This window comes from Aquarana catesbeiana, linkage group LG08 (genome assembly GCF_042186555.1).
Source record: "Aquarana catesbeiana isolate 2022-GZ linkage group LG08, ASM4218655v1, whole genome shotgun sequence".
Classification (NCBI taxonomy): Eukaryota; Metazoa; Chordata; class Amphibia; order Anura; family Ranidae; genus Aquarana; species Aquarana catesbeiana.
The window spans coordinates 3,838,114-3,853,337 of NC_133331.1; the positions used below are offsets into that span (position 1 = coordinate 3,838,114).

The following is a 15,224-nucleotide window of genomic DNA, read 5'->3' on the forward strand; positions in this document are numbered from 1 at the left end:
CTGAGGATGGTGGGGTGCAGAGGTGAGCTGTGGATGGTGGAGTGCAGAGCTGAGCTGTGGATGGTGGGGTGCAGAGCTGAGGATGGTAGGGTGCAGAGGTGAGCTGTGGATGGTGGAGTGCAGAGCTGAGCTATGGATGGTGGGGTGCAGAGGTGATCAGAGAATGGTGGGGTGCAGAGGTGATCTGTGAATGGTGGGGTGCAGAGGTGATCAGTGAATGAGGGGTGCAGAGGTGATCAGAGAATGGTGGGGTGCAGAGGTGATCAGTGAATGGTGGGGTGCAGAGGTGAGCTGCAGATGGTGTGGTGTAGAGGTGATCAGTGAATGGTGTGGTGCAGAGGTAATCAGTGAATGGTGGGGTGCAGAAGTGATCAGTGAATGGTGGGGTGTAGAGGTGAGTAGTGGATAGGAGGTGTAGAAGTGAGCTGTGGAATGGGATTTATACTTGAGCTGTGGATAGTGGGGTGCAGAGGGGAGCTTTGGAGAGGAGGGCAGAGAAAAGTGTTTTGGACAGTGTGTTTCAGAGCTTAACAATGTCCCTTTAAAACCCTCCGACTGACAAGGGGCTTTACAGAAATTCTCATTTTATAGATCATAAGGGGATAAGACAGCCCAACTACTTTAAGGAAACTTTAGAAATGCCCCCCACAGAGGCCTATCGTCTATGCCAAATTATACACAACCTACGAACCTTACAGAGAGATGGGGTAGATATCACCACTAGGACCCCCTTTGAGAACAGATGTGTGAAAGCGCCAGAACCAAGGGGAGGGATCACGGAATTATACACCATGTTCAACAATTAGAGTACCAAACGGCATGGGAGGCGGACCTAGGGGAGATAATTGAGGAGGAGGTGTGGGCGAAATGGTCGACCATGGTGCACAAAGGTATACTAAACACCTCATTGGTGGAGGCGAACTATAAAGTGTTATTGTGTTGGTACCTTGTTCCTACAAAGCTAGCAAAAATATACCCTGGTTCTTCCTCCCTATGCATTAGGGGATGCGGACAGGAAGGAGATATGTACCATGTCTGGTGGTCTTGCCCGAAGGTCCGATGGTTCTGGATTAGCATGTTCAACCTAATCTACTCAGTGACCGGACAAAATTTACCTAGAAGGGCCAAAACGGGGTTGTTTAGTGATCTCCCTGAGGAGATCCCCAGACATCTGTGCACTCTCATATTCTTCATTCTTTTAGCGGCTAAAATAACCATTGCACGTGCATGGAAATTGCTTGTAATTAATATTGCCCTGGTGAAACACAAGATGTCATGGATCATGAACAATGAAAAACTGACTAGTATTCAATGAGATAAGCAAACTAGGTTTGAAAAAGTGTGGAATCCCTGGATCGCTTATCTCCAGGCTCCTCGAGGGCGTGGCAGGTTCATGAGGGGAAACCCTGAGTGAAGGGACACACCCAACTCTACTCTTTTCTGATTCTCCGCCCCCACCCCCTTCCCCCCCCTTTTTTTCCCCTTCTTCTTTTCTCCCCTTCTTTATTTTTGAATTTTTTTTGCTATCAGCTCTGTAATGTCATGTGGCAAAATTTTGGTAGGATGCTACCCCAACCATGCTACATTCTTGATCATTATGTTTTAGTGATGTTTACTGGGTTGGGAAAACGGATCTTATCGGAGGCTGCATCCTTGTTGTAACTATTTCATGACAATTATTTGAACGCGAACGTCTGTATGATGATTGAAACTTGTAATAAAAACCATTGAAACAAAAAAAAGACCCTCCGACTGTAATGTAGTGCAAATTGGTCACACCCACCCTACAACGCCGTGCAACTTCTTTCCCCCATGTGCGGGTGGGGGATGGGATGGGGGCAGTTCCTGCACCTATTCTCTGACAAAGAAAGGAAGCTCTGGTCAACTCAAGACTAATATTTTGGTTATTGGTGAAGCCTGTTGGAGATTGACGGCCTAAATATAATGTCATGAAAACACAATGGATGGAAGAGATTGGGGTCTCTCTATAAATGTCTTCACACAAGATTCACGTGACGTTCAACCAAGACTCACACATCGGTCCTATTGATTTCAACAGGAAAAACGGGTGAAAGCTGTGTGAATCTTGGGTGATAACATTTATATATTTTTGCATGTGAGTATTACAGAATTAATTTCATGATAATTTTGTTATGAATGTGTTTTTAATTACTCATGAATAAAATATATACATTTTAAAACAGATACTTCAGTTACGTATGTTGTATGGTAACTTCTAAAGTTAAATGTAGAATTACATAATCGCCTGACTTATGTCATTGTTGTAGTCCTGACTATAGTAAATAAAAAAAAGGAACCTACAGTATGTGCTAACCCTCTATAGATTCCTGTCTGACGTGTTTCGTCCTACAGGTTCCTCTCGGTTCTCCTGCTTCTTGGAGGTGTCTCCTGCTCTTCAGCCTCTTCACCCCGATATGGATTCGTCACGTCCCCTCATTTCCCCAAGATGTATCCAACTGAAAAGCACATCACTTGGAATATTGCCGTCCCCGAAGGGTACAACATTTCACTGAAGTTTCTGGCGTTTAGCATTGAACTCTCTGAAGGATGTACCCGAGACTTCGTGACGATATCGGAGCCACGTAAAGCACGCCGCACAAGGACACTAGGTCTTCCATCTCAGGTTGGCGAGTATCTGAATTCAGTAATGACAATGATATGACAAATAAGCAGACATATTCCTCAACTGCCAAGTTCATCTGTGCGTATCTATGGTAGAAAGGCTAGCAGGTTTTGCGGTACAATTTCCTTTACCAAACCTACGGAATAGAAGGGCCCACCTATCTATCGATTCATTCTGTATGCAATCAGGCAGGCCCTTACACTACATGAGGGGTGCCCAACCCACAGCTTGTGGGCCCCAGAGAGTTTAGTATGCGGCCCAGGCCTGTCTGGAGGGACGCTGGGGATGTTGTGCAAGCATAGCAGCTTTGGCAGTTTACATTGACAAGCCAGGCAAAATGCATGCCTGGAAAGATGCCAGAGATGCCGTGCAAACCTAGTTGATGGGGGCAGGGTGTGTGTGCTAATGAGGTCAGCTGGTGAACTGCTTCCTGTGGCATATTGGCCGCTTCCTGATTGGAGAATCAGGAAGACAATAGCAAATATTAATTCGCTATTATTACACAATTGGGTGGGCTCAGGGCGCAGCGCTCTGTACCCTAAGCCCACTCTTTTTTGAAGACAATTAGAGCCTCCAGCTCTAATCATGTGCTTCTAAAAAAAAAAAAAAAACCCATTGGAATCCATGCGTCCGGCACCCTGCATGAAGATTAGGGCCAGACGCATGGATTACGGTGGTGGCGCCCCTCCGCCCCATATGGACGGGCTGCCACTGGTTTTGGCTAAGTAGGATTAACGGTTCTGCTGAAAAAATTGCTTATTATAGGCCTTGGGAATGCATTTCTGTATGTATAGTGTGTTTTGAGAGGAGGTCAATGGCTGCAGAGAACCATACTCTGTCTCTCAGCTGTGCATTCAATGTGTAGCACCCTCTTAGTATAGAGTAGGCTGCTAGGTAAATTTAGCTAGCTCCACTGTAATCAGAGGAGCAGGGGTAGATTGCTTAGGGCTGCTCAGTGTTTCACAGGCTGCTGCTCTGTTACTTCCTCCTGTTTTCTGGAGGATTCTAGAACATAGTAGGAAGAACAGGGTATGCAGCCTGAATATTTATGGAACTCCAGCCAATCCCTGGAGAGGTGTGCCTAGAAGTTAAAGAACCCATAAATAGTCTGAAGCCTGAGCAGCAGGGTATAGTGTTCCTGGATCCAGTTCTGCAGGAGGAGACCCCTGGGGCAGAAGTCTGGAAGGAAGCCAGCCAGAAGACACTGAGGTCACAGCTAGGCTTAGCATGGGAGGTCTGTTTTCATGTCCAGGTCAGGGGATGAAGTTGGGTCAAGAGAAGCTCACTGGAGAGAGCCAGGAGGAAGTTGGTGGGAGAGAGTCCATCTGTCCTATGGTGGTGTGAGTCTACATCTCCCTCACTAAGAAGTGCCTGGTGGATATCGGCAGGAGGCAACCCATGATTCTGTGGCTGCGTGAGTAAATGATCTCCATCTTTATTAGAACCAAAATTAAAAGTCTTTATATACAGTTAAAGAGGAGCCCCCCCCTCCCCTGCTTCATATTACTCTAACAATACAACTGTAACCAGAAACCTAATTAACATGAGCTAGTTTACTAAATCAATTACCCAGACTAGGTGACTCAGAGACATGACCTTTGGGACAGACTTGTGGTCACTGAGCTTCACACATTAGTATAAACACAGGACACCTTCTCACAATAGCAGGAATTAATTACAATTAACAATACAAACAGTGATCTCCTCCCCCTCCTCAGCCTAGTAGGCAACAAACTATAGTAGGAGTAGACTGTCCGGCTCCTACCCAGTTCTAGAGGCCAATGTGATCAGCTCTCTCAACTAACATGTTGAGTTTAGAATCAAACAAACCAAGAATAGTCTTTACATATATCCTGGGAGATATTGTGGATAAATATTACTGTCCAATTTTAAGTAATCCAATCATACTCTCAGGGTTCATTCTTTTCTTGGTCACCCTGCGCCCAACAGTGACTCCCGTCACAGTCACCATCAGCAATTAGTTTCTGCAGGACATTCATTCTTGTGTACCGTACAACCAGAAGTCCTCAAGTTGTTCAGTTACACGGTTTTCAGGGTATCCCATGCTCCCTATCCCTATCCAAATTCATCTTTCCCAATAAAAACCTAAAAAAAAACCCCTAGACTGTTCTTCTGAGCCAGTGGAAGAAAATGTTGTGTGCCTGACTTTGTGCCTGTGGAGTGGCAGACAGTCAGGCACACAACAGTGGAAAAAAGGACTACATTCACCAGTGGCTCTTTAAGGGGGAGGGGGGGAGGTGGTGCTACAAATGTAAAAAATTTGATGGTGGAATAAGAATTTTGATTATGACACCCTAGACCACATCATCATCTTCACACATACTGTAAATAATGTGGAAGTATGGATACTTTCATGTACATACAGTATAGGTATTTTCAATGAATGTTTACTTGTCTACAAACTATAAATAGGAAATTGATTTTTGTTTTTAACATTTTCGCAGTTTGATCGGTTTAGCCAAAATTGGATTTTCCAAATGTAGCCATTCACATGGATATCAAAAACATTTGTAGGTTTTAGCACAGGAACGCACAAGGGCTCTTATCTGTGGGTAATGCCTCTTAGTATGTTTCGGCGCTCACCACCTTGCTTGTTGTCTCTGCAGGTTTGGGGTGACAGAAAGGAACTGGGGAGATTCTGCGGCCCCATGAATTCCAGTTCTCACCCTGGTCATCAACGTTTTGTCTCTGAAGGCAACCAAATGACAATTGAATTCCATTCTGATTCTTCCAAAGAGATGAATAACTCCACCATCCGTTATTTCGGATTTCAAGCCTATTACCAGGCAGTGGGTAGGTAGAGTCAACTGGAGAAAACTAAATTGTTGCTGAGATACCAAAGATGGGGGGACTCAGGGGAGATGCTAATAACATCTTTCTGTGAATATGTGCAACAAATGATCAAACTGACCATCTGTCACTGTCTAGACCAGCCTTTCTCATCCTTTACAGAGGAACCCTGGATATATCTTTCCGGTCTCAGGAAACCCCTACTAAAAGTGACTATATCTACAACTCATGATACATTAGTGTGATGGTCAGTGGGAAAAATGTCCCTTACACTTGTGGTCATTGGTAATATATACCCCCTTACAGATAGCTAAAATCATCAATGGTGTCAGTGGGAACTTATCTGAGAGGCAAAAAATTGCTCATTGCTCAAGGAACCCCTAACAACCTCTGGAGGAACCCTAGGCTTTCATGGTTGAGAAACCCAGGTCTAGAATATGGTTCTGTCTTAAATAGTTCATGGTGCACTCAGTTATGCAAACTCCAAATTCAGCTCCAAGGTTGGTCAATGAGCCCAAACTTGAAGGACCAGAAATAAGGGTCAGTATGTGGGTGTTCTTACATTGAGAGATCGTAGTAGTAATGAGCAAAGGGTGGGAAGAAGGAGGCAATAGATCAGATAATTCAGTTTTCTGCATTGGGGGGGGGGGGGGGGGGGTGTATCTAATGGTATATGCAAGCACCTCTAGGTTCATCCACTTTACAATTAAACAATTAGGCTCAATAAAAGCTCACTTTAAAGTGACCCTGTCACCTCAGGGTCTCTTTTACTCAAATGGTTACCTGTAAAAGAAACATGGATCTACTTACCTTCCTGATGGCCCATGTACTGAAAAGTCAACGATGCTCCTCCGATGTAAGTATTGGGTGTGGAATACTTGGTCCCCTGTTGGCCGCTGTGTTTCCTCCCTCCAGCTCATATAACTCTACAGATTGGGGGAGCAAGTATTCGACTCACCAGACTCACACAACCGTTGAATGCTTGAAGAGGCTGGGGAGAGCGGAGATTTGGTGGCCTTTGAATACATGAATCACCAGAAAGTATATTTACGTTTCTTTTACAAGTGACCTTTCAGGTAAAAGTGACCCTGTGGAGACGGGTCACTTTAAAGAGTAATTATTTTTCACAATGGTATCTATTATTATCTTCCATGGTCTCTCTGTCCAGACATCTGTCCTAATGAATTTCTAATAATAGACTGTGTGTTTTTTCCCCTTACAAAATGATGAGTACTCTTCCCCAATTCATGAAGTTTCCCACCATGCCAGCATTTTTGCCACTATATAGGCAGCTTCTGCCCCTGCTTCCCAGGGTATGACCTACAGAATGATAGGAGGTGGTGCAAAGGTAAGCCTCATATCAGTAATGTTCAGAATTGGTATAGGTGGAAACCCAAATATTAGTCTTCTAGCACCCCAAACGCTAAGATACCATTATTCTGCGATCCTAACTGTGGATTCTGTGGATTCATGGGTTCCAAATAAGGTCTAAGAACTCAACTTCTAATCATATGGCATTAATCACAATTTTCCAAATTATTTGCTGTAGAGACCCCCCATTAGATCAGAGTCCCCATATATCAGTGCCAACCACTTAGAGACCCCCCTATTAGATCAGAACCCCCTTATACCAATGCCCCCTTAGAGACCTCCCATTAGACCAGCGTGCCCTTATATAGATGTTCCCTTTAGAGATCGGCCTATTAGATCAGAATTCCCTTATATCAGCACCCCCCTATAGATTAAAGACCCCCTCATTAGAGGAGATCCCTTATATATCAGTGCCCCTGCTTAGAGACCCCCATTAGATAAAGGTCCCCTTATCAGTGCCCCCCCCTTAGAGACCCCCCATTAGATACGAGTCCACTTATATCAGTGCCCCCTTACAGACACCGCATTAGATCGTCACAGTCCTCTTATATCAGTGCCCCCCTTATATTAGAGACCCCAATCAGATTAGATTCCCTTTATATCAGTGCCCCTCCTTAGAGACCCCCCTCCCCCCATTAGATCAGTGTCTCCTTATATCAGTGCCCCTCTTAGAGACCCCCCATTAGATCAGAGCCCCCTTTATACCAATGCCTCCCTCTTAGAGACCCCCCATTAGATCAGAGTCCCCTTATATCAGCACCCCCCTTAGATTAGAGACCCTCCCATTGCATGAGATTTCCTTTATATCAGTGCCCCCCCCTTAGAGACCCACCATTCGATCAGCGTCTCCTTATATCAGGGCCCACCTTACAGTTTCCCCATTAGATCAAAGTCCCCTTATATTAGCGACCCCCCATTAGATCAGAGTCTCCTTATATCAGCATCTCCCCTTAGGGACCCTCCCATTATATCAGAGTCACCTTATATCAGCACCCCCCAACAGACCCCCATTAGATCAGGGGGCAGAGCAGGGAGGTGTGCATAGTGCTATTTTCCTCCCACTGTGCACAGTGGCAAAGTGTGTCATCGGTTGCTAGGCGTCAGTGGTCCTAGTAACCAATGACTGCAATGGTAATTGAGGCAGGGGAGAAGCCAGGGCACAGGCAGGCACTCCCAACAGGAATCCTCACTGGGAGCACTGTGTAAGAGCACACATTGCACCCATGGAGGATACCCCACTGATTGGAGCCCAGTGGCATGACACATGCTCTGGCACTGGCTCGGGGACTCCAGCCCCATAGACTGGATTTACTAGAAATCCTGGAATGGTTGGGAAGTCTGTGTCCAGGTTTCAGGCGGTCTAAAACCTGGACACAGGATTCAAAACCTGGACTGCCTGGGCGAATCTCGGACAGGTGGCAACCATACCCAGGTGTCAGCGTGTCATTGATCTGGTCCCTCAAGTGTCCATGTGTCATTTTTTTTAAATACAAGTGTTGATATGCTCTTAATGTACCATTGTTTCAGGACCCTAAATATTAAAGTGTAATTATTCTTCCTGTAATTGTCAGTAATACATCTCTGTTTCTCTGTTTTTGGTCATTGCAGCCTTTGGCTTTGAGAATTCAGAAGATCTAATCAAAGGTTTGTATACGCCCCTGACGTACTTCCCTTTTATAACCCAGAGCTGTAAGGAGCTATGCTACAAAATGGTGATGGGAACCCGTACATATGCAAGGTCTTTGGATAGACATGAGGTTATGGCCTTTTTCTAGTATACCTCCAACTGTTCATGATGAGTGGCTACCCCTCATAGGAGGCTAAACCACACTGCTGAGGCACCGATTACTCAACCTATTCATAGGTGAGGTCACTGCTGGTGGGACTCGAGAATAGGTTTGGGAAATGCTGCTTTAAAGGACCAGTTAACCAAAAACAGATATTTTAGTTTATGGTACTGTAGATGTTGGAGAGTAATACCCGTTGACAGTCTCTTCTGTCTCCCGGGGACTCTATTGGTGAGATCTCTGAATTTCAAGGTCATCACATCTACTGCACCCATTATGAGGGGCAACACCATGCTTGCTGAATTTCTGTGTATTTTTTATTACTGGGAATGCAACAGGAGGAGTTGGGACTCACAAAGGTGGACGGGAACATCCAAGACCCCCAGGTGGACAGGAACAGACCTGGGAACGATAACAGGGAGATTTAACAGTTTTATGTATCCAGGACACCAAGCAATGTGTGAGTAGACTGGGGCACAAAAGGGGGACTTTCTCTCACAGTATGAAAAACTGTTTCCCCTTATCCTATATTGGACTGTAGTTTCATTTTTGCTATATACCGACTATGCACACCAATCAGCCATAACTTTTTGACCACCCACTTAACCACCTAATACTGAGCAGGTCCCCCTTTTGCTACCAAAACAGCCCTGACCCATCAAGGCATGGACTCAACTAGACCTCTGAAGGTATGCTGTGGTATCAGGCACCAAGTCATTAGTGGCAGATCTGTCAGGTCACCTGAGGGACCAAGTGACTAGGAGTACATCACAGAGGTTGTGGACAGGGACACTTTTTTGGCTGTAGGCGGAGTCCTGTTTTAATTAGGGGGCAGGGCATGCATTTGGGCGTGACAAAGGGGAAAAGCAAAAATGCGGCGCGCATGGCTAGAACCCCCGCCCCTTTCCATAACAGACTGGCAGCGGGGCGGGGGGTAGGTGGGGCGGGGCGGAGGGTGGGCGGCGACACAGGAGCTACGTCTAGCCCCCCCCCCAGACATCTTCCTGGTCTTCTTAAAAATGGCAGCCGGTGGAGACAATGTCTCCGCCGGCCGCGGACCTCTAGCGGCGGCGAAAATCCGTGAAGAACCGGATTTCTCAGGACATTTACCGGGAAACAACAAAATCGGGAATGGAGTCTAAATCCCGGGAATGTCCCGGGAAATGCGGGACAGTTGGTAACTATGCAAACGGGTGACTGCTGAGGGTCGATGGTTCTGTGAAGCAGCTACACAGGGTCGCAGACACGGTCCTGGACAGGGAGCTAGAGCGTCAGATTCCCCAGGTTGAGTCTAAGAGCCAGCAGGTTTTCACCAGAGCCTCTGGTAGTGAGGATGGACTTGGCTGCAGCTGACTCCAGGTCACGGCCCCCAGAGTCTACCAGCTCGTGCTCATGGCAGGCTCTGGTGGATGGAGAGGAAGCAGCAGTCCAGGGCGACGCAGAATAATCAGGAGGACAAGCCAAAGGTCAGGGTAACAAGCAGACGGGGATGGTCAGGAGAACATGCCAAAGGTCAGAGCAGACAGGGATGGTCAGGAGAATACACCAAATGTCGGTACACAGAATCAAACGTAGAGCACACGGCAAGAATCACTCAGGGAAGTCTTCACACAATTGTTTCTTAGCAAGGCTGTCTTGCAGTGCGTGGGGTTAAATGGTGTTTCCTGTTAGAGGCCCGGGTGGAGCCATGCTGAGAGAAGATTACTTAAACACACAGTGGTGAGAGGTCAGTCCTTAAAGCTGATACATAGACCAAAGAGGTAAGCAGACAGTCAGGGCATGAAACATTACTGCAGATTCATGACAAGATCCTTTAAGTTCTTTAAGTTGGGAGGTGGGGCCTCCATGGATCGGACTTGTTTTTCCAGCACATCCCACAGATGCTCGATTGGATTGAGATCTGGAGAATTTGGAAGCCAAGTCAATACCCCAAAGACATTGTTGTGTTCCTCAAACCATTCTTGAACCAATTTTGCAGGGTGGCAGGGCGCATTATTCTGCTTAAAGAAGCCACTTCCATCCAGGAATACTATTTGTTCACCAACAATGTTTAGGTAGGTGGTACGTGTCAAGTAATGTCCACATGAATGGCAAGATTCAAGATCTCCAAGAAGAACATTGCCGAAAGCATCACACTGCCTCTACTGGCTTGCCTTCTTCCCATACCGCATCCTGGGGCTATCAGGTAAGCCGTGAACAAACACCCGGCCATCCACATGATATGAATTTCTCCATGGCCGCCCGCGGCCACCCCCTATTCATGTGTCCAGCCCCTCAGGCGCCAGAATTACAGCAGCTGGGTTTTTTTTAAGCACCTGATTTGAGCCATAGGCTCTAATAGGATTCAAAATAGGGTGGGCTCGGAGCGCAGAGCATTGCGCCATGAGCCCACCCAGGTGTTACGACAGTAAATGAATATTCGCTGTTGTAACACTGGTCCTCAATCCGGACAATTAGAAGCAGGTCTGTGGCCCATTTTCCGATTGGCCGAAAAGAGAAGACTGCCGCCGCCGAGCAAGGGAAGCTGTCAGCGGAGCGCTGCATAAATGGGGTTAGTGCACCACCAGCCATCACTGCTATCAGTACCCTTCAAATAGTCTCTGGGAACCCCTGCTAAAATCTATTTATTGGGGATCAGTGGGAAAAATGCCCCTAAGATTACTGGGAAGAATAAAGCCATTGCAGTGATCGTCAGAATTCCACTCTTACGGGTATAAAAAGATTTTTGGTGCCATGCACTGGATCTGTCAGGTGGCACTGTCTCCAACGGCGTCACCAGGGTGGGGCCTGAGGGGGCCACGACCCCCCAATTTTCCTGTGTGCCCCCCAAAGTTAAGTACTGAATGTCACTGTAATAACCGAATAATGGCCGCCGGCTGGCGCTGCGGCTGTCCGAGTGCAGTCCGCCCACTTGAATGACTCACTATGACTGTCAGTCTCTGAGTCAGTAAGCAGGGCTAGCCCAGGTGACGTCGCATGACAGCTGCCGGCCACCGCTATTGTTTGTGGGAGTTGTAGTCCGCGGCGACAGCTGCGTGCTCAAGCTCCTTGCTCCCGGGGGTGGAGTCAGTCTAAGGAGAGGAGAGCAGCGCAGCCAGCCTGAGCCTGCGTGCTACAACTCGGAGCTCCCATCACCACGGTCCGATATTGCCTGGACACTACGTCACGTGGCTGGCCTGGGTGCGCCTGGTGCCTGCAGACAGTACAGAGTACTGTGGAGTGGAGACCCCAGGAGCAACATCACTGACCAACCCCCACGACTGGAGGAAGCAGCAGTGCAAGGAAGGAGAAGGTGGAAGAGAGAGGACCCGTCCTGTCCTGCTGACAGTGCTGAGCTCTGAGTCTGCCGAGCAAGGTGAGAGACCCTGACACCCGAACTGGATCGATCCCCCCCATACACCTCATCTACCTTGCCCATCATGGCCTGTGATTCCTGCTGGGAGCTGCCCATGGCCTACAGGCCAGCAGGACCTCCGACCCACATGCCATGGTCGGCTCCCAGCAGGACCCACAGGTCAGTATATTTGCGTTTTATGGTTGGCCCCCCTACTATTGTCCTTGTCCCCCCATGTGTCCCCCCTAAATATGAAAGCTAGAGACGCCACTGACTGTCTCTAGAACTTTGCAGGAAACCTCAGATGGCTGCCTGCTCAAGAAACCCCTAGACACTGCTGGAGAAACTCTAAGTTTCCATGGAACCTGGTTGAAAATGGTTGCCCCAGACTAAGCCTACATTTGTTGGTGTGCTTGGAACTGTGCCTGGGACTGGCAGCCTCTGTACTTTAGCAAGGGAGGATTGAGAAAACAAGGGGCACAGCAAGCCTTACCACCCTCTTCCTACAACCTCCTGGAGAAGCTGCCATCTAACTATTTTTTGGTCTGTCTCTTCTCTAGTTGCGGTCTGTGGGAATCCCGCGAGAATTGACCATGGTGAAGTTACGTTTGGATTAACTCTTTATCAGTCAGAAGCCAAATACAGCTGCAAGACAGATTATTATACCCTTGTTGGAGAAGGTGAGAGTTGGAATAAATCACAAGTCCTGTATTGTATGTGTTACTATTATGGGGCGTACACATGGTCGGACTTTTCGTCTACAAAAGTCCAACGGACGCCAACGGACTAAAGCTGGCTGGTAATCCGATCGTGTGTGGGCTTCCCCGGACTTTCAGCGGACTTTTTCAGCCTCAAATCCGACAGACTTTAGATTTGAAACATGCTTCAAATCTTTACGTCGTAACTACGACGGACCCCGAAATCCGCTCGTCTGTGTGCTAGTCCGACGGACAAAAACCCACGCTAGGGCAGCTATTGGCTACTGGCTATGAACTTCCTTATTTTAGTCCGGTGTACGTCATCACGTACGAATCCGTTGGACTTTTGTGTGGTCGTGTGTAGGCAAGTCTGTTCGTTAGAAAGTCCGCCGCAAGTCCGCCGAAAGTCCGCCGGAAGTCTGTCGGACAGGCTGTCGGACTTTTGTAGACGAAAAGTCCGACCGTGTGTACGCGGCATTAGAGGTCAGTGTGAGAAGCCTTTCTTAACCTTTTTAACACAGAGGAACCCTTGAAATAATGTTCTCAGGAAACCCTGCTAATAATTATCTCCAGCTCACTCTACATTAGTGGGAAGGATGTTCCTTACATTTTGGGTCATTGGAAAGATAATTAAAAAGATAAATGGTGTCAGTGGGAACTTATCTGAGAGGCAGAAATTGTTCATCAAGGAACCCCTAACCACCTCTGTAGGAACCCTAGTTTAAAAAGGCTGCCTTAGAGAGTCCTCTAACACAGTGGTCATCAACCCTCAGGGCCCACTAACAGGCCAGGTTTGCAAGATAACTGAAATACATCACAGGTGATATCATCTGCTGCTCAGTGATTGCCGTATTCTAGTCTGTATCTCCCCCCAAGGTAATACATAAAATCTGGCCTGTTAGGGCCTGTTCACACGGGGGCGACTTGTCAGGCGACCTAGCCGCCTGACAAGTCGCCTCCCGTTCTGTACAATGGAACCGTTCCAATCGGAGCGACGCAAGTCACTCCGACTTAGAAGAAAGGTTCCTGTACTACTTTGGGGGCGACTTGCATAGACTTCTATACAGAAGTCGTCTTGCAAGTCGCCCCGGCAGTCGTGTGCAGGTCGCCTCGGTGAGGCGACCTGCAAGTCGTGCCGCGTCTAGTGTGAACCGGCACTAAGTGGGCCCTGAGGACAGGATTGATGACCACTGCTCTAACGTATGTGTTCCTATGGGCAATTCAGTAAATTTATCACCCACTGAATACAATTTATGTTTTATTAGAATTGCCTTCTGTCCATATCTGGATCTGGAAATGACACTTTGCTACAATGTAAAGTAGTGAGTGTACAGCTTGTATAACAGTGTAAATTTGCTGTCAAAATAACTCAACACACAGCCATTAATGTCTAAACCGCTGGCAGCAAAAGTGAAAATGTCCAAATTGGGCCCAAAGTGTCAATATTTTGTGTGGCCACCATTATTTTCCAGCACTGCCTTAACCCTCTTGGGCATGGAGGTCACCAGAGCTTCACAGGTTGTCACTGGAGTCCTCTTCCCCTCCTCCATGATGACATCACAGAGCTGGTGGATGTTAGAGACCTTGCGCTCCTCTGTCACTGGAGTCCTCTTCCCCTCCTCCATGATGACATCACAGAGCTGGTGGATGTTAGAGACCTTGCGCTCCTCCACCTTCCATTTGAGGATGTCCCACAGAGGGTTTAGGTCTGGAGACATGCTTGGCCAGTCCATCACCTTTACCCTCAGCTTCTTTAGCAAGGCAGTGGTGGTCTTGGAGGTGTGTTTGGGGTGGTTATCATGTTGGAATACTGCCCTGCGGTCCAGTCTCTGAAGGGAGGGGATCATGCTCTGCTTCAGTATATCACAGTACATGTTGGCATTCATGGTTCCCTCAATGATCTGTAGCCCCCCAGTGCCGGCAGCACTCATGCAGCCCCAGACCATGACACTCCCACCACCATGCTTGACTGTAGACAAGACACACTTGTCTTTGTCCTCCTCACCTGGTTGCCCCCACACACGCTTGTCACCATCTGAACCAAATAAGTTTATCTTGGTCTCATCAGACCACAGGACATGGTTCCAGTTATCCATGTCAATAGTCTGCTTGTCTTCAGCAAACTGTTTGCGGACTTTCTTGTACATCATCTTTAGAAGAGGCTTCCTTCTGGGATGACAGCCATGCAGACCAATTTGATGCAGTGTGCGGCGTATGGTCTGAGCACTGACAGGCTGACCCCCCACCCCTACAACCTCTGCAGCAATGCTGGCAGCACTCATACATCTATTTCCCAAAGACAACCTCTGGATATGACGCTGAGCATGTGACCTCAACTTCTTTGGTGGACCATGGCGAGGCCTGTTCTGAGGGGAACCTGTCCTGTTATACCGCTGTATGGTCTTGGCCACCGTGCTGCAGCTCAGTTTCAGGGTCTTGGCAATCTTCTTATAGCCTAGACCATCTTTATGTAGAGCAACAATTCTTTTTTTCAGATCCTCAGAGAGTTCTTTGCCATGAGGTGCCATGTTGAACTTCCAGTGACCAGAATGAGAGAGTGAGAGCAATAACACCAAATT

At 47.5% G+C, this 15,224-nt stretch overlaps 1 protein-coding gene across 1 annotated transcript in view; it reads left to right on the forward strand.

Annotated features, from left to right (window-relative positions):
• LOC141105547 (complement C1r-A subcomponent-like) overlaps positions 1-15,224 on the forward strand; it is a 33,884-nt gene that overhangs the window by 2,450 nt on the left and 16,210 nt on the right. The window contains exons 2-5 of the mRNA XM_073595436.1: positions 2,374-2,644; positions 5,272-5,458; positions 8,435-8,470; positions 12,508-12,627. Of these exons, the coding sequence (XP_073451537.1) occupies positions 2,374-2,644; positions 5,272-5,458; positions 8,435-8,470; positions 12,508-12,627 (614 nt within the window). The remainder of the gene's footprint in view (positions 1-2,373; positions 2,645-5,271; positions 5,459-8,434; positions 8,471-12,507; positions 12,628-15,224) is intronic.